The sequence below is a fragment of the Salvia hispanica genome, chromosome 1 (assembly GCF_023119035.1).
Source record: "Salvia hispanica cultivar TCC Black 2014 chromosome 1, UniMelb_Shisp_WGS_1.0, whole genome shotgun sequence".
Taxonomy (NCBI): domain Eukaryota; kingdom Viridiplantae; phylum Streptophyta; class Magnoliopsida; order Lamiales; family Lamiaceae; genus Salvia; species Salvia hispanica.
In genome coordinates this window covers 49,526,872-49,553,497 of record NC_062965.1, presented here as the reverse complement: position 1 = coordinate 49,553,497, position 26,626 = coordinate 49,526,872, and the positions used below count along the sequence as shown (strand labels likewise).

The 26,626-nt window shown below is 36.4% G+C and overlaps 4 protein-coding genes across 4 annotated transcripts; all 4 read left to right on the top strand.

The window, feature by feature from the left end:
* Nucleotides 1-3,520: 3,520 nt before the first annotated feature.
* On the top strand, nt 3,521-7,034 carry LOC125201205 (probable xyloglucan glycosyltransferase 12). The gene is made up of 5 exons (XM_048099223.1): nt 3,521-4,800; nt 4,896-5,204; nt 5,367-5,657; nt 5,747-5,860; nt 5,966-7,034. Exons 1-5 carry the CDS (start codon nt 4,078-4,080, stop codon nt 6,605-6,607), a joined length of 2,079 nt encoding a protein of 692 aa, XP_047955180.1. The 5' UTR covers nt 3,521-4,077; the 3' UTR covers nt 6,608-7,034.
* A 4,643-nt stretch (nt 7,035-11,677) lies between these two features.
* On the top strand, nt 11,678-14,960 carry LOC125202166 (squalene monooxygenase SE1-like). The gene is made up of 8 exons (XM_048100519.1): nt 11,678-12,283; nt 12,476-12,587; nt 13,074-13,248; nt 13,449-13,617; nt 13,694-13,912; nt 13,984-14,259; nt 14,344-14,622; nt 14,711-14,960. The coding sequence occupies exons 1-8, from the start codon at nt 12,059-12,061 to the stop codon at nt 14,813-14,815; spliced, it is 1,560 nt and encodes a 519-aa protein (XP_047956476.1). The 5' UTR covers nt 11,678-12,058; the 3' UTR covers nt 14,816-14,960.
* A 653-nt stretch (nt 14,961-15,613) lies between these two features.
* Nucleotides 15,614-18,669, top strand: LOC125207307 (probable pectin methylesterase CGR3). The gene is made up of 6 exons (XM_048106594.1): nt 15,614-15,854; nt 15,959-15,998; nt 16,349-16,387; nt 17,363-17,737; nt 17,939-17,985; nt 18,250-18,669. The coding sequence occupies exons 1-6, from the start codon at nt 15,726-15,728 to the stop codon at nt 18,400-18,402; spliced, it is 783 nt and encodes a 260-aa protein (XP_047962551.1). The 5' UTR covers nt 15,614-15,725; the 3' UTR covers nt 18,403-18,669.
* A 675-nt stretch (nt 18,670-19,344) lies between these two features.
* On the top strand, nt 19,345-23,918 carry LOC125207995 (CSC1-like protein RXW8). Its single transcript, XM_048107563.1, has 9 exons — nt 19,345-19,625; nt 19,954-20,100; nt 20,327-20,390; nt 20,620-20,829; nt 20,912-21,091; nt 21,435-21,733; nt 21,880-22,168; nt 22,489-23,004; nt 23,629-23,918. Exons 1-9 carry the CDS (start codon nt 19,345-19,347, stop codon nt 23,815-23,817), a joined length of 2,175 nt encoding a protein of 724 aa, XP_047963520.1. The 3' UTR covers nt 23,818-23,918.
* Nucleotides 23,919-26,626: the final 2,708 nt, after the last annotated feature.

Below are 26,626 nucleotides of genomic sequence, written 5' to 3'. Positions count from 1 at the left end.
ATTTTTTTGCGACGACACTATAATCATATATCCGGTTAAGTCAATTACTTTTAAAAATGTCATGAAGTACACTAGTATAGTAGTACTCCCTCCGTTGTCCATGATTAAATACTGATTTCCCGTCCCAATTTAACAGTCACATTTTGACATAAAAGTCCGTCCCAGTTTAGGAGTCACATTTAAAATCTTCCATATTTGGATATAAAATTTTACCCTATTATTCATCAAAATTACACCCAAATGCCATTATCTATACAAAAATAAACCAAAAAAAAAAAGAAAAACCCAAAAGTCAAACCATCTCATTTTCCACCAACTCACTTCATTTAGTATTACACACTACCAATTTTTTAAAACTCATGTCATAACTAATTGACACTCCTAAATTGGGACGGAGGGAGTATCTTATATCTGATCGTCACGTGTTTTAAAAATTTAGTTGACTTTATAAAGTAAAATGGGTAAAAAAAAATTAGTGTAACGTGAATCCTACTTTTATATATTGATTTTATGATAAAATATAAGTGAATGAGTTAGTTGAATCTAAGATTCACTTACTAAATAGTAAATATAGTAACAGAGAAATGGAATATTTATCAGCGGACGAAAAAAAAGAAAAATAAGATTTTAATAGTGGACGAGAGGAGTAGTAATATACAAAGGTGCTTGACACCATATTAAATTATTAACGATTAAATAGTGGATGATTTGTTTAAAATAGCCCCGTAGTTACTGCAAGCACCGACAGTTTTATAGGAGTACTTAGGCAATTTCCAATTTCGTAAATTCATCCCAACTAGATGCGGTAGGAGTAGTGCACTAAAATTATTGGGTGATGAAAGGGACAAAAGGAAAGAAAGAGACTAGGAGTAGTTATTTATATTTTGGAAAATGAGGGGGTGGGGGAGAGGTGGAGGGGGATGGTGGAGATGGAGGTTTGGAGGGAGTGTTTGTGGAGGAAGGAGGTGATGGAGGGGATGTTGACGGCGGTGGTGGTGAGGTGTATGTGGAAGTCTTTGTTGGTGGAGAGGATTCTCTTGGCTAGTTGGAGGTAGGGGAAGATGTGGCCATGGGCTAGCCATGGGAACATTAGTATCTTCTTCTTCTTCATATTGCTTTTTTGTGAATTCATCACGATGACAATGACAATACAATGACAAAGACAAAGAGAGAGTGGAGATTGGTTTAATTAGCTCTTGTAATTGAATGTTTATATATATATATATATATATATATATATATATGAATACGGAACGTCTGAAAAACTATGAAGTTTGGTCAAATTCTGGTTCGTTTCACTGTTCAAAAGTTTGTATGTAATGCAGTATCCGAAAAAAAAGTTAATGAGGACGTGTTATAAAATTGATAAACATGTGCATCAAATTAGTAATATACTATTACAAGTAATAAATTGAGATATTTCACCATAAAAAAGTTGAGAAAAATAAAATTGGATGAAAATTAGACCAAGATTCATATTTTTCTACAATTTAATTTTCCATATTCAAAATAGAGAAAATTATCATAAAAATACAAAGATGATATTTCGATCGACTCAAATAATTTTATTAAATGGTCAAAAAAATGGATACACTGTACAACGAAAACTACATGTCCACCGTGATATTGAATGTGGGGCGAAGCGGTTGGTAGTGACGTGGGATAAGATAAAATAAAATAATGTGTATAGGAGTATAATATAGTATTTCAATACAAATATTTTATTTGTTGTAACGTTTTAAATATGTTGTTATCTCCGTCGTAGGACCGCATTTATTTGTGGTTGTCGCACCTTTGCGCGAATTTACGAAAATGGTCAATTAAGATTCAGGTTACTACTACCAAGTAAAATACTGTCGGTGCTTCAAGTAACTTGAGGGCTATTTTCGACAAATCGAACGGCTATTTTAAATTTTATATGATGTCAGGAAGCACCATTGTAGTATTGTACATTACTCCACCACATATTTTTAATTTATTTTTGAAAAACTTGGCTTTGAACGGATTCTCAGTAGTATATTCCATTTTGAAATAGTGATAATTTAGCACTATATGCACATTGTCACATTGACGTAATTATCCGGAATCAATAAAAGCTTACAGTGATAAAACTGTGTCATTTTATCTTCTAAAAATTAGAAGAATAAAAACTCAAAAACAAAATTTCACGAAACTAATTATACTTTCCCCAAATTTTCGTCTATTAGATAATCTTCACTAGGATTAATTTAAGACTTCATAAATTCACCTATATCTGCAAACTATTTTCTTGAAAGTAATTAAGTTTATTTTTTTCTCGATATATTAAAATGATTTAGTTATTGAGATTCCAAGATTAGTACTCCCTCCGTTCCATAGTAATAGAGTCATTTTGCCATTTTGATACGTTCCATAATAACAGAGTTATTTCATTTTTTAGTAAAAGTCTAACACATTTTTCACACCTACTTTACTTTCTTACTTTTTTCTCTATTAATCTATCTATCTTTTTTCATTTTCCACTTTATTCTCCCTTACTTAATTCACCTAACAATTTTTTTTAATTTCTATGCTGAAAAAAAACGTCTCCATTACTATGGAACAGAGAGAGTAATACTTTTTATATAGGAGTTTGAAAGTATATTTATTTTATCACAATTACTTTACTACTCCTAGGTGGTAGTAATAAATTTTTAAGTAAATGGAGGAATAATTAAGTGTCATTACCCTCATAATAAAATTATGAGAGTCAACCGGCCACATAAAGAGAGATAAATTACTTTAAAATTCGCAAACTGTGATAGTAGCATAAGTTATCCTAATACGCCAAAACAAACTAATTTCATATTTTTAGGTTATTGGCTCCAAATTAAATAAATATTAGGTATCGAAGTGGCAAAATTTCATTTGAACATATGTCAACACGAATACACTTTGGAAAACTACAACTATATCCGAATACCTGTTTTTACAGTTAACGCCCTGACTAAGTCGTTGAATAAAACACAAATAACGATTATTTTATTCCTAACAATCTGGAAATTAAAATAATAAATAAATAGATTTGAAATATCATTATCGCATTCACATGCAATGATAGACAAAGTTGCAAAAATGTTAGGACCATTCTCGTTATATTTGGTCAATCAAACGAATCCAATTTTTATGTGATGGATTCAATTCAGTAAAGTGAAATGAACAAAAAGCATTAATTCCATCAAAATTAACGTAATTTTCCTAATTGATTAATAGGTTTAATTCTTAAATACATTAAATTCTTTTGACTTCCGTATTTTCTCTTTTAGGGTATTTTCACAAATTCATACATCTCCAGATTCCACACAATTCCTTCTTCTGGTTCTGGGCATTTTATCTACAGATTTTTTGGGGATATTTTTCTTATTAAAAAACCCTAATGCCCACAACATTTTGTCGGTATATTCAATTTTTTTTCTTGGTTGATCTAATCTTATTTCATTGATTGGCCTCTTAATCTTTGTCCCCTTTTAAAAGGCCAAGAATCTCATCGCAATTGTGCATTTTTCCGATCTCTCCTAGAGAAATTAGAAAGATTTCAAATTGTTCTCTTGAAAATGAAATGAGGGTTTTTGGTTTGGTAGTGGAGAAGTATTACAAGAACGTGCTGTCGGTTTTAGTTTGGGTATTTTCATGATTTACCTTTTCCTTTTTCCCTTTTTTTTCAATTCAAAATTTTCAATTCCATTTGAGTTGCATTTACCTCCAACCCCATCTCTCTAGATTAGCTGTAAAATGAATGTTAATGCAATGTAAAGCTCCTTTTGTACTACACTTTTGCTCAACAGTCTTTATATTTATCCATCTCTCTCTCCTCTGCAATTCCTTATATTTTATGGTTCCTCTGCAAATAATTCTTCTCCACACCAATGTCTCCAATGCTTTGGAGACGTCTAGCTTCCTTCACAACTCCCACGCGTCATAAAAAATGAATCTTTGGTAGCATTCTCTCTCTCTCCCTCCATTTTCAACTCAAAGTTCAAACCTTTCTACTGCATTTCCCCCAATTCTTGATTATTCGAGCAAAAGGGCCACCGAAAGATTCAATCTTGGAGCAAAAAAATGGCCCCATCTCTGTGGTGGGCGAAGGAGTCACACAGAGGCACGCCGGTGGTGGTGAAAATGGAGAAGCCGAACAACTGGTCGATGGTGGAGCTGGAGTCCCCCTCCGACGAGGACTTCATCTGCCCGAACGACGCCGTGGCGAAGGGCGGCCGCAACCGCAACGCCAAGCAGCTGACTTGGGTGCTCCTCCTCAAGGCCCACCGCGCCGCCGGCTGCCTCACCTCCATCGCCGCCGCATTCGTCTCCCTCACCTCCGCCGTCCGCCGCCGCGTCGCCTCGGGGCGCACCGACGGCTTGGATTCCTCCTCCAAGTCGAGATTCTTCGCCTGCATCAAGGCGTTCCTGTGGCTGTCTCTGCTTCTGCTCTGTTTCGAAATGGCAGCTTATTTCAAAGGGTGGCAGCATTTCCGGCAGCCGGATTTATACAGCTTGGCCGACGCCGCGGTGGTTAAGGGCGCGTTTGATTCGCTCTACTCCACTTGGGTTTTGATCAGAGTGAGGTATCTCGCTCCGCCGCTGCAGCTTTTGATTCATCTCTGTATAGTCCTCTTCCTCATCCAGAGCTTGGATAGGCTTGTTCTCTGCTTGGGTTGCCTTTGGATTAAGCTCAGGAACATTAAGCCTGTTGCCAAACACTGCATTGTGGATCTTGAGTCTGGTGATGGTGATGGCTATTTCCCCATGGTGCTTGTTCAAATCCCTATGTGCAATGAGAAAGAGGTATTGAATTGTATTGCTTTCTTTTCTTCACATTCTTGAATTCTTGATTTATGTGTTGTTTTGTAATTTTATTGAGTTTGGGGATTCTGGGATAGGTTTATCAGCAATCTATAGCTGCTGTGTGCAATTTGGAGTGGCCAAAGGGGAGGATGTTGGTTCAAGTATTGGATGATTCGGATGATCCGATAACGCAGTTGATGATAAAGGAGGAAGTTCATAAATGGCAGGAGAATGGTGCCAACATCATATACAGACATAGAGTGATTAGGGAGGGGTATAAAGCAGGCAATCTTAAGTCAGCCATGAATTGCAGCTATGTCAAAGATTACGAATTTGTTGCCATTTTCGACGCTGATTTCCAGCCAAGTCCGGACTTTCTGATGCGAACCATCCCTCACTTTAAGGTATCTTTTGCTTTTTTGATTGAATGTGTCTGTTTCTTGAATTCTTGAATTCCTTGGCATGCTTTAAATTTGATTATCTTGTGATGTAATGTGATTTGGATTATGTCACGATGATATGCTTATTTGTGAATGAAAAGTTTGGTTTCACTTTGGATTTGGTAGGATAATGAGGAGGTAGGACTGGTCCAGGCAAGGTGGTCCTTTGTGAACAAGGATGAGAATCTGCTTACGCGGTTGCAGCTGATTAATCTGGCTTTTCATTTCGAGGTGGAGCAGCAGGTTAATGGGATTTTCTTGAATTTCTTTGGCTTCAATGGGACCGCTGGTATATGGAGGATAAAGGCGTTGGAGGAGTCGGGCGGGTGGTTGGAGAGGACCACTGTCGAGGATATGGACATCGCTGTTCGCGCCCATCTTCACGGATGGAAGTTTGTTTTCCTCAATGATGTTGAGGTAGCTGCTTTTGAAGGCCTTTTTTGCCTTTTGTTGCTTTCTTGTGTGTGTTGGTATTTAGTAATGTTGCTGCTTTCTTGACTGTCCAGTGCCAATGTGAACTTCCCGAGTCATATGAGGCTTACCGGAAGCAGCAGCATAGATGGCATTCCGGCCCAATGCAGCTGTTCCGTCTCTGTTTGCCTGCCATTATCCGATCAGAGGTACGTCGAGAGAGAGCCTTTTCCCCCCTTTTATGTAATAATGTGTTCAAGATTAAGTTTTGGTGTGATTAGCTAATGATATGTATGTGAAATGTGATGTTTCAGATAAGCATTTTGAAGAAGGCCAATATGATCTTCCTATTTTTCTTGCTAAGAAAACTTATTCTCCCATTTTACTCATTCACACTTTTCTGCATCATTCTCCCAATGACCATGTTTGTTCCGGAAGCCACGCTCCCGTCGTGGGTCGTTTGCTATATACCGGCCGTCATGTCGTTTCTCAACATACTCCCGGCTCCAAAATCGTTCCCGTTCATCGTCCCTTACCTCCTCTTCGAGAACACCATGTCCGTGACCAAATTCAACGCCATGATCTCGGGCCTCTTCCAGCTCGGGAGCGCGTACGAGTGGGTCGTCACCAAGAAATCCGGGCGCTCGTCCGAGGGCGACCTCATAGCCCTGGTCGAGAAGGACCAGCTCCCCACGCGCCACAGGAACAACTCGGAGCCTAATCTGGACGAGATGCGCGAGGAGATCATGCAGCAGGAGCAGCTCGCGGCTCAGAAGGAGAAAAAGAAGAAGCACAACCGGATCTACACGAAAGAGCTGGCTCTCGCGTTCCTTCTGCTCACGGCCTCGGCAAGAAGCCTTCTGTCGGCGCAAGGTATCCACTTTTACTTCTTGCTCTTCCAAGGGATATCCTTCTTGCTCGTCGGCCTAGATTTGATCGGTGAGCAAGTCGCGTAGGGGCGAAAAACATGTAAATCGGTAGAGAAATCGTCTTTGGATCGGTACGTGGATACTTGAGATAAAGATTTATTATACGACAAGAACTTGAACACGAGAAATACGCGAATATATGGGATGAAAGTCGTCTTCTCCCTGCGTCTGCGCGCCTTGTCGTGGAAGGCGCGGGATGGGATGATCTCCTCCTTGAAGAGGAGGGGAGGGAAGGGGAGAGTAGAGGAATGGCGATGATCATTGTTAGTTTTCTTGTTTGGATTCTTTTGTTTTTTTGGGGTAATATTCTTTTGTAAGAAGAATTCATCGTTCATTCACAGTCACAGCTGAGGATTTAGGAAAATAGTGATGATATATATGCATATTCACATTGATATTATATATTGTGATTCACTTGTTGAGTTGGATGGAGATTTCTCTCCTCTTTATCCTACCTCACTTTGTTCAAATGTTACATATAATAATACATCCATTTATCTTGATCAAATTTTGTAACTTGTGTATGTCATATAATTTTTAAATTTGAATCAAAATATGAGATATTTAAACGGCTAAATTGTCAGGATAATTATGAAAATTTGCGAATTCTGATTTATTCTGTAGTTTTAAAATTCTAGAAAATTATGAGGTTTAATATTATTAAAAAAGTTGCATGTCTAGCACTCCTTCCGTCCCATTAGAAATGAGATATTTGGCAATTGGCACACTCTAAAATGTCACACTAAAAAGAGAATACTCTATTCTCTGTCTGTATCTAAAAAATTCCCTAAAATATTTTATTATACTTTGCAATTTTGGCGATTGGATGTGTCTAATTCTTTGGATACCTTCCCTACATTCATGACGGTCAATAAAATAGCATTGGATTTACATTTAGACATTTAGTGTAGCGTTAATTTATTTAGTGCAAACTATTATGATAAAATAGTGAATGTCGATTATAATTTTCGGATAATTCATTTTTTGTAATTTTCATTAACTAATCTACAAAATAAACAGCATTGTACAATCATATGGTAAATGTTTTCATTTAATGAGGAGGATGCTAATATGCTATACAGTTTCGAGTCTAACCTTTCAAAGAATAATTCCCAACCACTTTATTATGTTACTAATCTACTATCTCTACCTTCTTTAGCCAGCATTTAATTTTTAATTTGTCTGTCACAATAAAAATAGGAGTTGAATCAATAAGTAAGCACCAAAATTAATGATTATTAATGGACGAAGGCCCTATTTGTTGTATTGCAGCTAAGAAACATGAATGGACATTCATTGAACAATGTGTTCTAGTTCTTACTCAGCATTAACTATTAGCCAACGCATTTTCTCCTCCCTTTTGTAGGGTATTTGCAACGGTGGCATAAGGCGCACGGCCCGGCGTTAGTGCACCGTATGCGTTGGAGGAAAGGTGCCCGACGAGATGTCGAGCATTTGAACACTGTTCCCCACGATGCACGCCATATGCGTGTGCACTGCGAGAGTGTTATACATAGTGATAAGTGCTCTGACGTGTTGGAGTTACGAGGAAAAAATTGAGGTGAATAGTACAAATAATTGCAGTTTTGATGTATGTGATTACTGATGTCCCTGACTTGAAGTAGGAGAGAATAACCTAACCTTTGTCTCGTTTTCAATTATTCAAATCTTTGAGATTATGATAGTAGTAGTGAAGCTAAGTACTACATCGTCTCACAAACAATGACCTTGATAATGAAAGAAATATGCTTTAATGTAAAGTCGATAAAGTGAGAAAAGAAAAAAATAGATATTATTTAAGTTTACATAATTAGAAGGGGATGAAAAAAAGTGTAAAAACATTTTGATATAAGTTGTGAATAAGTAAATGTATGGGGACAATATGTTGCAAATAACTTAAAATAAAGAATTCAAAAATATTGTGTTTTACTACACCACCTAGAACATCATATTTTATATTTAGTTTATGTTTAAAATAAAAGATACCAATAAACTAGCTAGGTCCTCTACAAGGACATGACAATAAAGCAACATATGCACTAAGGGAAAAATAAAAAATACTAGTAATAATTTAAATCCTAGTGATTATCGACCATATATATATGAAGCAAGTGGTTAAAGAAGTAAACGGTGACCAGATATTTTTTTGTTTTACACATGTGTAAGAATACGACCTTAGCTTTGTCCACACATAAATTTTATTCACAAACATCAAGCATCCACATCACCCTTAATAGGGACAGTCTAACCAACTTTTCCAATTTATCTTATTCAAATCCCTTAAACAATTCTTTTCTTTTTTATTTAAATAAAATATTAGCTATGGTTCGAGCGTCTCAAGGTGGTCCAAAATCCAAACTCAATTTGTAGAAGTTTTAATTGTTTATTGGTTTTACCCATAATGAATTTTCCTTCTCTTATTTCTTTTAATTTTGAAAGTTCAGTTCATAAAAATCTTAAAGATTCTAAATGCATTATGATTTATTTTTTTTGGAATATTTGGAAGTGAATCTCAAGTAATATTGTGGCAATTGGCAAGTGATGAAGATTTTAGGGGAGATGAGCAAACGTGGAGTTATATTTTGGTTTTGGATTTCAAATTTAGTACCAAGCAAATTCTATTCTTGGTTTAGTTTGAGAGATTAAATTTGTATACTACTTAATTTATCTTATTGTCTTAATTTATTTCTGCAACCATTGCTATTTCCTTTTCCTCTGCAATTTCAGCCTCTTCCCATCAATCGATCTCTGGTGATTTAGTCTCGTTGGTTTGGTGAGGGCTGAAAATAGTTTTCGACAATGTCAAAATTTCAAAAAAAAAAAAGAGAGAACTTTGTGGTAGGGGCCTAAGGCGTCTCATTGAGTTTATGCTCGAATTTGGAACCAAAACATTTAAAATGTTTGCGTTAGGTTCCATCATAAGTTATTTTCTTCATTATCTAATTATTAAATGTAAATATATTTTTTTTCTAAAACAATAAATATTCCAAATATGTTGGTTCAAATTCATCCACGCCCAACATTTAACCAGAATGTCTAACCTTTTCAAGAAAATCAAACACATGTTGTTTTAAATTTAGTCACATCCAAAAAAATTAAGAAAATGACTTATAGTAGATAAATTCCCAACCTCTCAATATTTCAATAAATTAAACCTAATATTTGAAATGTTGTCATTATACAGTCACACATTTTAATATATTAAATCATAAGTGAAAAAAAAATTGAATACGATCACAAAATAATGTGTGGGCTATTAGAATTTGTGTGAGTCCAATTTGGTACAGCTCATATAATTAAAGCCTAGACAAGGTTTGAAATGAAGATATAATTGTGACCTCATATGTTTCGTGATATATCTGTACCAATAAATAAGGCTGGTGGCGTGACCTACTAGTGAGTAGTGCCACAAATAATTTCAATTTTTTTAGCACTATTATCACCAGCTAATATTAGGGCAAATATTACTTTTATGTATTGACCTTGAACTTTTATTTTTATTAGTTCAGGAAATTAATTAGGACGTTGAGTGGACTTGGATCACTTGATTTGTAAGCCCAACAAATACTTGGGCTCATACATATAATGCAGGCCTTAGTTGATGGACTGAAAAGAAAAAGAATAGAATTGTCATGCTACTTAGCCTCTGTAATGATCAAAATATTCAAAAGTACTACTGTGAACAAGAAACAATGATTGGGATAATTATTTAATAAACCCTTATAATGATCAATACATGAGGGGCAGTGTGAACAAGAAAAACAATGATTGCATTCAAGTCTTTTTAATTAAACTGTTAATTAGAATTTGGAATATAAAATTATGCAGAACTGAGTAGGGTTGATCAAATTAAAAATAAATAAACAAATAAAATATCGCAATTATAGTGAATTAATTTTAATAGGAGTACGTAATTTTTGAAATTAGAATCCTTTCCTTTATTTTTATAAATATCACAATTTAAATAAATACATATGAAATTGAAGATTTAAGAAATTATAAATAATTACATACCTTAGTGGTGAGACTATGAATAATAAAGTTTGGTATATTTGTAGTCCATGTAGTGTGTCTGTTTGTGAGGGCCCTAACGATTCTAATGGTGCGTACATCGTGACTATAACAATAAAGATATAGTAAAAGCTTGGTATTTAATATAGTTAAAATACAAATACATAAGAACAAGAATGAGAAATTGAAATCGTAACTTTTGTTTGAATTGAATCTGAATAATGATGTGCTTACCCTACATGATTTGTATTTGGACCACAATGTCTCTCTCAACATTACATTAAGCCAAAAACTGGTCCCAGAAATGGATTAAAGGATAATTTACAGTGAAACTAGAAATTATTCCATGATTAGTTATATAAGTCAATAGAAGAAGTAGATGTTTGTTAGTCCTTCAGATTGATATGAAGGGGGATTGATACGAAAGGGATCGTGCGTTTATTAACGAGCGAATTGCAGTTTATCATGAGATTCATTTAAGGGCATTCAAAAAACACTTCAAATCAATTTAGGAGTCCGAGGAAAAAAAATTATTATGACATCTTAGTATTTGAATACGTGGTCATTTACAATATAACATAATTCGAATACATCCATATAATGCATATGATTGGATAGGAGATTCTGCAATTCCACCGAATCATACAATAGAAGCCGATCAAGGGTCGACCGACTCCACTGCTGGCACATGAGAATAAAAAAATTCCATTAAATTTAATTCTCATAGCTGCCGACAATTCCAAATTGCGACAAATCCATCCCAACTATTCGAAGTTAAGATTTAAATATTATTCCGATTCTACATATCTTGATTACAAAAAGATTATTCATATTACCTTGTATTACATTTGCATCAAACATAAATAATATCAAACCTTATAGAACAAAGATGGTTTGTCTAATTTAATGCAACATGACATAAACTATGACCTACGAAAACAACGACAAGATTATCTAACACATTTATTATGTGATACACCAATTCACAAACATTACCAAATCTTGTTGCATAAGAATTGTTTGTCCAATGCAAAAAGAATTATACTCAAACACAATTAGAAGCTGCTAGAATATTCATCTCCCATTTTTATGAACACTTCAATAATCTGTTTCTCCAACCTTCTTCGAAATAAAAAACCAATCTTTAACTTTAAAATATTCACTTTAGCAGAAAATTTCATCTTTTTCTGGCTGTTTTATGTTTGTGGTGGGAGATTATTCAAATAAAATTTGTTTTCCCCTTATTTTTGAGTCTGTCACACGTTCAATTGTGAGTGTGTGCAAAAAATATAGAGAGGTCTTGAATTGGATACGCCAAATCACGCCAGCGAGGCATTGATTTTGGTTTCAATTTTGCATCTTTATTTAACCCAAGGAAGAGGGGAATACACATCCTTCGTCTAGCTGCTTGCTTCGCCACCGCATTGCCGCCGGCCGGGGAGAGTTGGGCTCGCATTGCCGGAGGAGATGGTCGATCTCACCCTTCTGGGCTCCCTTCTGCTTGCCATTTTGGGGGGTTTCCTCTTTTTCCGCAATGGGTTCTTGAAAAAGATCGAGGAGAGTAAGGGAGACACTGCCGCCGCCGCCACCGTCGTCGACGAGAGGGAATGCAGATCGAGGGACGGCGGCGATGACATCATCATTGTGGGTGCCGGAGTTGCCGGCGCCGCCCTTGCTTATACCCTCGGAAAGGTAGCGCCTTTTTACATTGTTTGCACTGTTTTAAGGGTGTTTTATTGGATTTGTTGTGTTTTCCAATTTTTGATTGTTATGAAGATGGCCACCAGATTTGGAACTGAATCAGAATGATTTGGAAGTTGTGTCTTTTATTTGAACCTGATTTTTGCAATGTTGTTGGCTTGTGTGTTGTTGATTTGGATCAAGGATGGTAGAAGGGTTAGGGTGATTGAGAGAGACTTGACTGAGCCTGACAGGATTGTGGGAGAACTCTTGCAACCAGGTGGATATCTCAAGCTCATTGAGTTAGAACTCCAAGGTATACATTCTTCTTTGATGTTGCAAGTGTTAAAGTATTTGGATTAGGTGTTTGTAGTTGACATTAGATTTGATGTTTCAGTTAGAACTCCAAGGTTTAGTGTGTGTGTTTTTGTTTTAGCGGGTGTATTCTCCTTTGGTTTTGCAAGTGTTAATGTGATTTGGATTAGGTGTTTGGAGCATTAGATTTGATGTTTGAGTTAGAACTTAAGGTATAATGTGTGTGTGTGTGTGTGTGTGTCCTTGTTGAAGTGGGTATTCTTCTTCTTTGATTTTGCAAGTGTTACTGTGATTTGGATTAGAAGTCTGTATAGTTGACATCAGATTTGATGTTTGAGTTAGAAATCCAAGATATGTGTTGGTGGTGGTGTGTGTGGGGTCTTCTTTGATCTTTGGGGGATACATTTTGCACTGTTATGCTGTCTGTTGGCTGTTGATGTTTAGTTTTATAAATGTTAGTTTGATTTGGATGTGTTTTCGAGTCCAGATTGTGTGGATGAAATCGATGCTCAGAGGGTATTCGGTTATGCTCTTTTCAAGGATGGGAAAGCGACTCGGCTGTCCTACCCTCTGGAGAAGTTTCACTCTGATGTATCCGGACGGAGCTTCCATAACGGACGCTTCATACAGAGGATGCGCGAGAAAGCTGCTTCGCTTCCCAAGTATTTGCCTCTCCCTGCTAATTTGGATATATAGATAATGAATCAGTCTCTTGTTATGTTTATAATGATCTTCTGTTTGAATCTGTGCCTCTCTCCTTTCCTGAGACGGTCGGTTCAATAAGGGGGCGAAACAGATTAGATTTGGCGTTACATAAGATCGAGTTTGTGGTGGACTAAACACTAGTTTCTTTGTGTGGCAGTGTCACACTAGAGCAAGGAACTGTGACATCTCTCCTCGAAGAGAAGGGGGCTATAACGGGGGTACAGTACAGAACAAAATCGGGCGAGGAGACGAAAGCTTATGCGCCTCTGACAGTCGTCTGTGATGGATGCTTTTCCAACTTGCGACGCTCTCTTTGCACTCCTAAAGTAAGGTTCATAAAGAAACATGTTTGCTGTTAAATTTAGCTTCTTCGTTGGGCTGAGACTCCGTTTTGCTCTGCAGGTGGACGTCCCCTCCTGTTTCGTGGGATTGGTCCTCGAGAAGTGCGACCTCCCCTTTGCGAACCATGGGCATGTCATCTTGGCAGACCCTTCACCCATCTTGTTTTACCCCATCAGTAGCACTGAAATCCGATGCCTGGTCGACGTTCCGGGTGAGAAGGTGCCGTCCATATCGAACGGTGATCTGGCCAAGTATTTGAAGACTGTCATTGCTCCCCAAGTAATTATTTATCCAGTTGATCTTTTTATAATGCTTGCTTTTGCTCCGTTGCTGATGTTCGCTCGTTTTAGGTCCCGCCCGAGCTGCACGGTGCGTTCCTCTCGGCTATCGAGAGAGGAAACATGAGGACAATGCCGAACAGAAGCATGCCTGCTGCTCCTCATCCGACCCCGGGAGCTCTGCTCATGGGGGACGCGTTCAACATGCGCCACCCCTTGACCGGAGGAGGGATGACTGTTGCATTATCAGATATAGTCGTCTTGCGCAACCTCCTTAGGCCGTTGAAAGACCTAAACGACGCTCCCACTCTCTGCAAGTACCTCGAATCTTTCTACACCTTGCGCAAGGTTGTCGATTCGATCATTATCATCAGCTCTCTATATTTACACGACAGCTTCTTGATTTGGAATTTATCTGTTTTTCATCTGCAGCCTGTGGCATCGACCATCAACACGTTGGCAGGCGCCCTATACAAGGTCTTTAGTGCCTCACCGGATCAAGCAAGGAACGAGATGCGCCAGGCATGCTTCGACTATCTGAGCCTCGGAGGGGTGTTCTCGAGTGGGCCAGTGTCTCTCCTCTCTGGCTTGAACCCACGGCCGCTCAGCCTCGTCTGCCATTTCTTTGCAGTGGCGATATATGGCGTTGGCCGGCTGCTGCTTCCGTTCCCCTCCCCGAAACGGATGTGGATCGGGGCCAGATTGATATCAGTGAGAACACACATGTTATATCCATCACTAAAACTAGTTCCATTTCCACTTGTTTCATCTGTAAACTTGCTGTTTTTCTTGGTTTCAGAGTGCGTCGGCGATAATCTTTCCGATCATCAAGGCAGAGGGCGTCCGGCAGATGTTCTTTCCGGCCACCGTTCCTGCATACTACAGAGCTCCTCCTGTTAAGTAATGGTCATTTTGTAGCCAACACTGCAATTTGATGTCAAAATTTGTTTGTTGTTTAAGCTGACTTGTGGTTGAGAAATTTGAAGTTAATTGCCTTGTGTAAATACAATCTTTCCTTCTCACAAGTAGTATTTAATTTCTTTCACAAACGGCACAACTCTGTAATTTTTAGTTTGGATCTTACGACGGCGTTTTGATGATGAAAACACTACAGTTAGCAATGCTTCTAGGTTCTAAACGTGCAGAAAATGACTGAACTGGTTAATAAATAACTAATAACTCAACTAGTTGAGAATTTAAGAATATAAAAATTCAATATAAAATTAATATTTAATGTCTATCTTTATAGTTCAATAATAAGGATAAATCCAAACTTATGAAAAATAAAATTGAAAAAAAAAACAAATATAAAAGAAAAACCTAATTTGCTAAAAGGAAAAACAGTTACTCATAATATTTTTCCACCTACTCGTTTTCTTAACATAAATATAACATAAAGTAGTTACAACATACATTCTCTAATCCTTTCTCTACTATGCTATCAAAAACAATTTGAACTCAATTTTTTAATTGATTATTGCCTGCTACAAGGAAATGAAGCATGTCGATTATAATTATACCCCCCAGTCCCATAAAAATACGTGTATTCAATTTTTAGAAAATGATATCATGGACTATTATTTACGTTACAAACTCACCAGCCAAATTCTTGATCATGGCTTGCTAAACATGAATACCAAAATTTAACTCACGCCAAATAACTAATTTATGGTTACAGCATTCAACAATGGTAAATCATAATCAGGAATTCCGTTAACGGTTAATCTCACGATCACCGCCATTCCTAATGACTTCTCCAACATTTCACAATTACTAAAACTCTGAATCAAATCAATCACTCAAGTTTGATAGCAATGAAGGTTTGGAGACGGCCGGTTAATCCCGCCCGGCGCCCCTCCGAAAGCGAGGCAGCTTCATTTGCATCGCACCTCCATTCCAGATCCCGCCCTCCTCCATACTTATCCATTGCACTCCTAATTCTGGTATTTTTCTATTTCATTTTTTACGAATTCGATTTCGTGTGCTTTGTGATGTGGTTAGGGTTTCAGCAATGGATTGAATTTTGTTCCTTTTGTGTTTTTTGCAGGGAGCAATCCTTGTAATTGGTTATCTGCGCGCCGGTCAAGGTCTATCACTTCCCCTTGCTCAATATATCTCTTAATTTCACTACTGAATGAAAGATTTGCTAGAATTGGTTCCAATCAAACAGTTTCAGTCACTAATTTGCAGTTTTTAGCTGCTTGTTCTTGTTTAGAAAGATAGCTCTTTCATCCTTTTGATGTTCATGTCATTGAATATATACTCATGTTGAATTTACCTCATTTTGTTTCCAGTATTCTGGTCCAGTTTTTCTTTATTGGATTCTCTTTTGTGGTTATGAATCGTGTTGTTAGTTCTTAGGTTACGTGTTTATGCGTTGTTGCAGCAATAAAGCATACTGTTTTGCTTTGACTGATGATCATTGGTTGCGTTGTAGATGCTTTGGGAAGTAGACTAGCTCTCAGTTGGGCTCAAGGTAACTAAATTTTCTTGCTTTCTATATGAACTACTATGTCGTTTGTTTTATTCGTCTCCATAACCCAGTACTAGGCTGCAACATGTTGTACCTACTAGTGATTTCTGGAAGACCGATTTCACATATTTTAAAGATAGACAAAGCTGTTGGTATGTTATTTGAGGTCACAGGGTTCTGTGTTGGTTTTTCTGAGTTTTCTTAAATCTTATTGCTTGAGTTTCCTATATCTCAAAGGTCTCTTCAAAGTTTTATCACAAACTAAGAGACCATATATCGACTTACCTTATTGCCAGTCATTTTAATTTGATTAGTGCAGTTTTCTTCTCTTTGAGATATGGGTCTTTTTTTCCTTTGCTAGCCGGAGCTTCTTTTTCCAAAGGCCCTTGTTGATCTAATTAGACCTACAAACTAGCGTTAGACGTTCTTTTCAGTGTCATTTACGGAAGATTCCATCTTCCTGAAAGGATATTACATTTGCAAGTACCACCTCTGCGACATGAATCTCAGTGTTGCTTAGATACAACACTGCCACAAAATGAAGATGCTTGATGCTTCATCTAGTCTAGATTTTAAATTTAGGGGTAGCGAATCGATTTTCCAGGATATTGCAAATATTGATTGCATTTTAGATGTCAAACTTCATCTACGAAAACATGCTCCCTGCTAAAATTTCTTGTTCAACCTTGCACAGTTTAACCATAACTTCAAACTTCTAAACTCATATGCATTGAAAAAAGTTTGGTGGTGTGATGGTAAAGTAGTTACAACTTGCAGCATAAAAGATTTCCTGAAGTGTGTCCTTGGGGTTTATACAGAAACTCGGGAGTGTTGATTTCAGCCTTCCAGCATCATATTAGTGGAAGAAGATATTTCCATCAATATATCAACTATCTAGTAGTTACCGTACATTGAAAAAAGAAAAAAACTGATGTTTGGTATGCTGCATCCCATTAAAAGTTTCGACTCTCTGTTCAGGTGATGTTTCATGTAGCGAAGAAGTTCAACGTGCCGTTCCAATTCTGAAAGCAGCATATGGGAATAGCATGCAAAAGGTGCTACATGTCGGTCCAGATGCTTGTTCCACTGTTTCTAGATTGTTAAGGGAGGAGGAGACCGATGCTTGGGGCGTGGAGCCATACGATACAGAGGATGCTGATCGAAAGTGCAAGAGAATGGTGAAAAGCGGCCTCGTCCGAGTGGCTGATATAAAGTTTTTACTTCCCTACAGGGCAAAGTCATTTCCTCTTGTGATTGTGTCGGACGCACTGGATTACTTGTCTCCAAAGTATCTGAACAGAACTATTCCTGAACTAGCGAGGGTGTCATCCAGCGGCCTTATCATTTTCACTGGTTAGAGAAACATCCTATGCTTTAGACTTATTCTTTCACAAGATCCAGTAAATTTTGCTCATTTAAAAGATACGAGTCTTATCCTGCTACCTGAATGTATTTCTCCCACACAATTGCGACGAATTGTGTAAAGCTTCTTTATCGTTGTTCTGACAGTGTTACTGAACTTGTACCTCAAACTCTAACTTTGCACATTTGTAGGATACCCACGTAATGTCAAAGCTAAAGCCAACAGATACGGAAATTCGGTAACCCATCTCTCTCATACTCCTATATATTTTTGTTTTTATTCCACATAACAGTATATTGGATTTTGTTCAAGGAGAGGAAAATGATCAAATGCAATGCAAAAAGTTATTTTGTTTCATATTTTGTCACCAAATAGTTTAAATAGAAAAAGCAGAGATTAATATATGTTGTTGCTGTCAAAGACAATATTTAAGGTACAACAAAATACAATCGGAAGAGATGGCTTTGATCAAACTTTCATTGAAACCTCTCTTCTCCAACAGGTTAAGTTGAGGAGCGCGAACTGGTGGGGCGACTATTTTGATCATCTGAGCTTAGAGGAGAATGAAGACGTGGCTAAGAAGTTCGAGAAAGCTGCAGAAAAAATGTCGCACATCCCACATTGCCAAATTTTCCATCTCAAGCCATACAACTGATCTTACAGCAGTACGTTTTTGGAGTCTCGTTCTTTTATTTATAACGAAAAGGCGACTAACATCCACTGTCCTATCTTTTAGTATCTGAGAATCTGAGGGAAATGGAATATAGTTATTGTCATTAGAAATGATATGTTCATTTAGGCAGTGGGTTTCAGCAAACTACAATTTATATAATGGTATATTGTTACATTCATCCATTGGCTTTGAAATTTGTCAATTGTATCTAAACCTTTAGAAATTATATTGATTATATTTTTATCTCTATTTTTCAATCCATTTTGACAACTACTAAAAAACTAAAATTGATCAAGTGAATATAAAGGTCGTATGCAATTTATTTTTCAGAGCAACATAAAAAATATCAACGGATACATCATTTCACGGCTCAATCCTTGAAATGAAATCCAAATGATAAAATTTACATTGATATAGAATTGGTAATTTAAAAAGACTGAAATATAATTAATACAATTGCTAAAAGGCTGGGACAAAAATTGACAATTTAATAAATTGGATATAATTAATAAAATCATCAGATATTAGGATAGATTCAATCATTAACCCAAAAAAAAAAAACTACAGAGCATTAATTTTAATACATTTTCTATATCACATACCTCAAATTAAAGCTTTTGTTGGGATCTTTAAAGCAAGATGTATAATCCATATACATAGTTTAATGAAGACAAGAAAAAAAATAGAAAGATAAAAAAGAGATGAGAGAGAAGTGACAGTTAAAACGGTTTGCCACAACATCATTCCGATCCGCTTGACTCTCCCTCACTTTCTCTTTCTCTTCGTGCAATTTGCAAATCTCATTCTTTTCCCTTTCCTCCCAATTCAACCACATTTTTTGCTTCCCACACAAAGCTAGCTATCTCATGTATGATTGAATTGAATTTTGTTATGAAGATTGGATGCATTTTTGGATTTTAAGAGATGAACGTTGGTGGTCTCTTGGCTTCTGTGGGTGTGAATAGTGTTGTGTGTTTGGGCGTTTTCTCTTTGTATTCCGTGCTAAGAAAGCAGCCACACTTTGTGACTGTCTACTTTGGCCACAAGCTTGCTCGAGCCAGATCCAAGCGCCATGACCCCTTTTGGCTGGCGCGCCTCGTCCCCTCCGCCAGCTGGGTCGTCAAGGCGTATGGCGCCACCGAGGACGAGCTCTACGTTGCCGGGGGCGTCGACGCCGTCGTCTTTCTGCGAGCCGTCGTCTTCAGGTGTTGTCTAGAAATTGTGTTCCGTTTGTTGGATTAGATGAAGTTGAGTTTTATAAATAATATTTGGTTGGATAGATATGACCCGATACTTTTGACTTGGCAAAAGTTTTAAGAAACATAAAGGAAAATGAGACCAAAAAGTTGATTTAGTTAAATGCGGATTCCGGTAACCAAAAAAAAAGTGAAATAGGACTATTAATTGCGGACGTCCATTTATGTTAGACTGAGACTTTATTTTGTGGACGGAAGGGGAGGGAGTGTAATAAATTGTTTGTGTTTTTTGTATATGAGTATGTATAACTATTTCAATTTATTTTGATTTGTGCAGTATCAAATTGTTTACTGTTGCTTCAGTCATATGCTTGGTATTTGTTCTCCCTCTTAATTATTTTGGAAAAGAAATGGAGCACAAGGAAATCAGAGAAGAGCTTTTGACTGTCTTCACCATTGGGAATGTCCAAAGAGGATCAGAATGGTATGGAAAACTTTTATTAATATTTGTCGTGATATTCACATATGAATTGTCCGCATAAAAAATGTGAAGTGAAAGCGATCAATTTAAATACCTAATGAGTAACTCTTCCCATCAGTAATTGGTTTGGGATGAAACCTAGGGTTTTGTTGATCACTTTTCGCGTATCAGAAATGCTTTAGTGAATGTGGTTGCGTAAAATCTAACACTGAATTTCTCTCTTTTACAGGTTAGGGTTCCATTGTTTTGTATTACATATCATAACTATATGTGCATGTTTCTTCCTTTACTCTGTAAGTAATTTCTTATTCTTTTTTTGGGCTTTTGGTTCTTGTAAACTAAATCTTCCGTCTCACTGAAGATGTCCACCTTTTGTCATATCTAGACTAAAATTTGTCTATTTTCTCTCCTCGTAAAATTTTTCTCTCTATTTCAGTACACCCAACAATTCCACCACCTAAATCTCATGCTATTCAAGAAATAGTCATCTTGACCTATATATGTCCATGAATCCTTGTTCAGGAATTCAAGCACATCATGAAGATGAGATTGAACCACATCAATTCACCCCTTCACTGTGCTAGTCAGTTTACCGTAGTTGTCCGAGCAATCCCATGGATAGACCAAGAATCTTACAGTGATACTCTAACCAGATTCTTCACAGATTTATATTCAACAAGCTATCTATCTCATCAAATGGTTTATGAGAAGAGTGCAATCCAAAAATTGATGGTAATACTGATCCAATATTAATTGTACAAATTTATCTATCCTATCTAATGATTTATGTTTGTGTTTCATGTTATATGTTTAGAGTGACGCTGAGAGGATGTACAAGATACTGAAAAGCGTACACATGGAGAGACGATATGTGAAACGATTACTAAGATGTGGGTTTTGTGGAGGCAATAATAATGCTTCACAAGAAATGAAGGAACTTTCTGATGAGTCTAAAAGTATTACCAAAGATGAAACCTTCCTTGATGATTCAGATGTAAGAAAAGATTCATGTTTTAATTTATACATACGCTTTCGTAAATATCATGATGTATGCACCATAGAAGATCTCTATGATATCATGATACTTGCATTGAATTCAACGGTTTGAAAATATTGCAAATTTGTGATATTATTGATTCAATGCAAGTGATTTATGGATTTGGTGCAAATGACTTAGAAGTTTAAATGATCCCACGTTTATGAATTTTACGATTCACGGACTAAACTTATAAGTCACTTGCACTGAACTTAGTGCAAGTGACTTATAGATTATGTGCAAATGACTTATAAGTTTCGTGCAAGAATTTCCACAGTCCTCACTTTTTGTGTACGTATAGGAGTGTGGAGCTGCGCTTGTTTTCTTCAGGACTCGATATGCTGCATTGGTTGCTTCGGAGGCTCTTCAAACGCAGAATCCAATGGCATGGGTAACTAATGCAGCTCCTGAACCACGCGACATGTTTTGGGCTAATCTTTGTGTCTCCTACCAAAGCCTTTGGATCCGAAAGATCATAGTTGTTTTCGCCTCCTTTTTCTTCGTCACTTTCTTCCTCGTTCCCGTCGTCTTTACACAATCTCTAGTCCATCTTGATAAACTAACCAGGTTTCTACCATTCTTGGAGAAAGCTGTAGGGAGGTAAATGCTCCCTCCAAGCTTTTCTATTTTTCACACTCTAGTTTGTTGTGAATCTCAATCATTTGACTTACTTCATCTTTATATATGCATCATATTCTTGTTTGAACCTATATACAAAATCTATAGATTGCACTATTCTTTTGCAGGGTGGTATTGGAACAACTGGTGACTGGATATCTACCTAGTGTTATACTAACTCTCTTTCTATACATGGTTCCGCCGGTTATGTACGTGTTCTCGACGTTGGAGGGAGTTATATCGCGCAGCGAGAGGAAGAGAAGTGCATGCATCAAGGTTGTATACTTCGTCATATGGAATGTCTTCTTCGCCAATATCTTGACCGAGGCTGCCATCGTCCATTATCAAATCTCCATTCTCAAGCTGGGAGACTACAAAAACATACCCGCTTTGCTCGCCAAAGCCGTCCCCTCAACGGTACTCATCTTTATTTATTAATTATCATCACAACGATCGAGCCATGAAAATGTCGATTTTTTTTTGTCATTTTTACGCTCGAAAAATATCATCATATCAATATCTTTGAGATAATAAAACAAAACTACTTAAAAACATTAAAGCTCGATTTGTTCATTTTCTCAGACGACCTTCTTCATGACCTATTGTCTAACGTTTGAAGTCGATTTATGTTTTTTTGTCATATGTTAGGGGTTTACACCTCGAAAAATATCATCATATCAATATCTTCTAGATAATAAAACAAAACTACTTAAAGCTCGATTTGTTCATTTTCTTAGGCGACCTTCTTCATGACCTACTGTCTAACGTCGGGGTGGGCGAGCTTAGCATGCGAGCTGATTCAGGTCGTCCCTCTTCTCACCAACGTGATCAGTCGATACATTCTCAAAACCAACGGCGACACCTCCACCCCGACCCCCTTTTCGTTCCCTTACCACACAGAAGTTCCTCGAGTTCTCCTGTTTGGTCTGCTTGGCATCACATGCTGCACCTTGGCCCCGCTCATCCTGCCATTCGTGCTTGTCTACTTCGTTCTCGCCTTCCTCGTCTACCGCAACCAGATACTGAACGTGTACGTTATGAAGTACGACAGTGGCGGCCAGTACTGGCCGATTGTTCACAACACAGCTATATTCTCCCTCGTGCTGATGCAGGTCATAGCTCTTGGTGTGTTTGGGATTAAAGACGCACCGGGGCCTTCCACTTTCACTTTCCCTCTCATCGTTCTCACTCTCCTCTTTAACCAGTTCTGCAGGCAGAGGTTTCTTCCCGTCTTCTTTCGAACTCCGGCTAAGGTAATTAATCAGTGCACCTGTCATGATTTTTTTTCGATTTTTCTCGGTTTTAGTAAAAAAAAAAAGGAGGTGAACCGCCAGTTATGGTTCCAAAATTTTAAAACCAGAACCGGACCAATAGAACTGGCCAGTTCTGGTTACATTAAAAAACCGGAACCACTGGTCTGGCTCTGGGCTGAACCGGTAGAGAAACTGAATTTTCGTAGTCTTGTAATTGCGTCCCTACTGGGAATTCGAACTCAGGACCACGAAAATGTTCTTTATAAATTAAGTGCAGGTATAATTTTTTACATTGAATGAAGTTATTTTATGTGCTATTTTTTCTTATTGAAAAGGTGTTTTCAAAATGGTCAATTTCCGAATTAAAAGTATTGTATTACCCTTATTTCAACTTCTTCGTGGTTATGAATTGTAAGCAAAATGCAATTAATTTAGTTTTGCATATTGTAATAATTTAGAAAATGGTTATATTTTGGCCTACATGTATTGTTTTTAACTTGGTTCATGACTAAAAAGTTATGTAATCTTTAATTATAACCAAAATATGATCAATTCATGAGTATGAATCTTTATGAAGTATTAGTCCATAAATGATTAGTTTAACTCTTTTATTTAAAATTGCAGAGTGTTATTGAAATGGACCGTGTAGATGAGCAAAGTGGGCAAATGGAAGATATCCACCAAAGTTTGCTAACTGCTTATTCTCAATACAAATCCAAGAGTGGGAGATGGGGAAGTAGAAAGTTAGGGATGATGAGTAGGTCTAATTCTGCACATGATACAGCTGAGATGGGAGGTATTTCTCATGCTTGATCATCCACAATTTTCCTCTCTCGGTGGAAAATTTTCTGTCGGTAAACTCATTGGTAAATCGCGTGTTTTTTTTTTGTAGTGCTTGTTTCCATTTGAAAGGAAATCCACATGTAGATTAATAATTGCACTACTATATGGGCACATTTTGTGATTGATTGATATAGAGAAATGTACCATTTCAAATTTATGGTGTTTTTGTTTGGATTGAAGTTTTGATCGATTTCATTTTAAAAGGATTGATGCGTGTGTTGTTTTAATTTTCAATATTGAAAAAAGTCTCAAACCACACAAACAGTGATTGATCAGGCAAAGTTTCAACTACCAATAATGATCCAACAAAATGAAAGTCTAACGCACTGTTTGTGTCGTTTGAGACTTTGTCGCTACAACAATTTTATAAGGACATAAAATTAAAAACACGATTATAATAATCAAATTTGAGGTTGCGAAGAAAAACGTCCTTATGTTTGAGGACCTATTTGTCAACTAAATTTAGAAATTAACATACGAATTACCCAAAAATATTAACAAATAAAATAATTATACGTGCCTAAGGCCCTAAGCACGATAAACTGAAAGATACCACTGAAATTCCAGAGAATTAAGTAACACAAATTCTCATTTTATAGATTCTTCATGATTTTCTGTGTGGGTCAGATCAGATAAACTATTTATAATTCCAAGTATTAAGGTTAAGACAAAAGAATAATGCCCAAATTAGGGTCATCTTCTTCTTTTTGGAAACAGAATAATCATAAGTTCATAACTAGTAACATTTCTTTTAACCTTAAATATTCACAGTTTTTTTCTGCAAAATTCTATGCCATGCAGCCTCCAATTTTGTCCTTAAACGACAACAATTCTCAGAGAATATTCTCATAATCCTAGTGAGTGTCAAAATCATCAATTAAATTGCTGACTGTAATTATTAATTGAATATTAAAAATCACAAGGGCTTTCAAATTTGTCGTAATTTGGAAGATAAATCCATTTTGTCATCAATAATATATTATGGAATTTGACAGAATGTCGCCTTCTGAATAAAGCCAATCTTTAAAAGAAATTGGTTTTATTCTCGAGGCTTTATCTGAGGTGCTGCTTCTTGTTGGACGATATTCCTCACAACTTTACAGAAACTAAGGGAATTCAATAATTTATTTATAAAATTGCTTTATGTCATTGATTGATAATTGAGTTAAATTAAAATAATTTTGTAGTACCATCTTGTTGTCCCTTTTATTTTATTCCGTGGCTGCTAATAACGTGCTTTTTAGAGTTGAATGGGTACTATTTTATTTCATGACACGATTAATTACTTGCACTACTTAATTTCATTCAAAATTAGTAATACTATAATAACAAGATTACTTGCATTACTTTCTTTCCGGATTAATAATACTATTATCTTCCATATTCAAAAGCTAGCAATCAAAATACTCCACTAGATCAACATAATTAAGATAAGATATACAAAAAGAATACTTATATAAAAAAATTGACTAGCAAAAAGGTAACATAAAATTGACATTAATAAGTTAGGGTTTAAATTCTAAGAACATACATGTATAGTATTAACGTTAATAAGTTAGGGTTTAGAATTGGTGCTTACCAAAATTGACACAATTCACACTTCGATCTTAAAATCAATTTAATTAATTATGTTATGAGGTTGCATAAAATATGATTACCTTGTATGGCAGTAGAAAATTGCTAATTAGTTTTTAGTCTATATACACAATATATGTAGCAATGAAATCGATATTGAATTAGAAATATAAAACTTGGCGTCAGATTAAAGTTGTGTGGTTTAAATGAGGCTCATGTAGTTAGAATATGATTGGCAGCCTAGTTATTACCAAGGACAAAATTTATGTTTATAAAAGTAGATGACAAGGATAACATTTATATAACGAATTAACTACTATAAATTGATAAATGATGCGGAAATAAGTGGCTGATCTAAAACATAATTTATTTTTTAAAAATATTATTGGGTGAAAATGATTTGCAACATGAGGTAAATTAATTTGGCTCTAGCAGGAGGTAAATTATTTTGTAATTTTACCGTATTAAGCATTTTTTTTAATCCCAAAACGACTTCGTTTGATGTCTTCCTTTTCTTAAAAAAAATATCAGTAGGGATCGGGAATGCGTTCACGACATTTTCCGTCGACTCAAAGCCACCCCCCCCCCCCCTACTGGTCTTGCGGGGTGGCCGCACCTTTAGCCCACCCTAAATATAAATTAAATTAACTAGAAATAGCTTGCAATTAGTTAATTAGAGACAAAGCGCGCCATAGTTGCATGCTCTTTGTCTACATATATATGGTGTTACGTTGATGGCTCTAAATTCTTGTCATCTAAATCAGATCTAATTATTTTTGAGGAAATACTAATCTTAACAAGTGATTATTTTGCGATTTTTTTGAAAATATTACCACCATTTTATGTACAAAAGTTTCAATGACATCATTTAATTAAGGTGATCAATCAATTATTCCGTAGGTACTTTTTTCCGCAACCAAGATGCTATTTTTGCAAATATATAAAATAAAAGTAGTCGTGTTAAAGTCATCTACAAAACGACCCTTGTGCAACAATTTGGGTTAAAATGTCTTCTGATTGCAACAAACCTTGACCATAGCTTACCTAACAAATTTAATTTCACAGTTAAAGTCAAATGGTTTCATTCATGACAACCTGTATCATCAACATAGCTTTTTAATCGAATTGATTGCAATCAAATACAATCAATATCCACGAAAAAAAATTTCTATTAAATTTATGAAAGGGAGAGTACGAAGTTGAT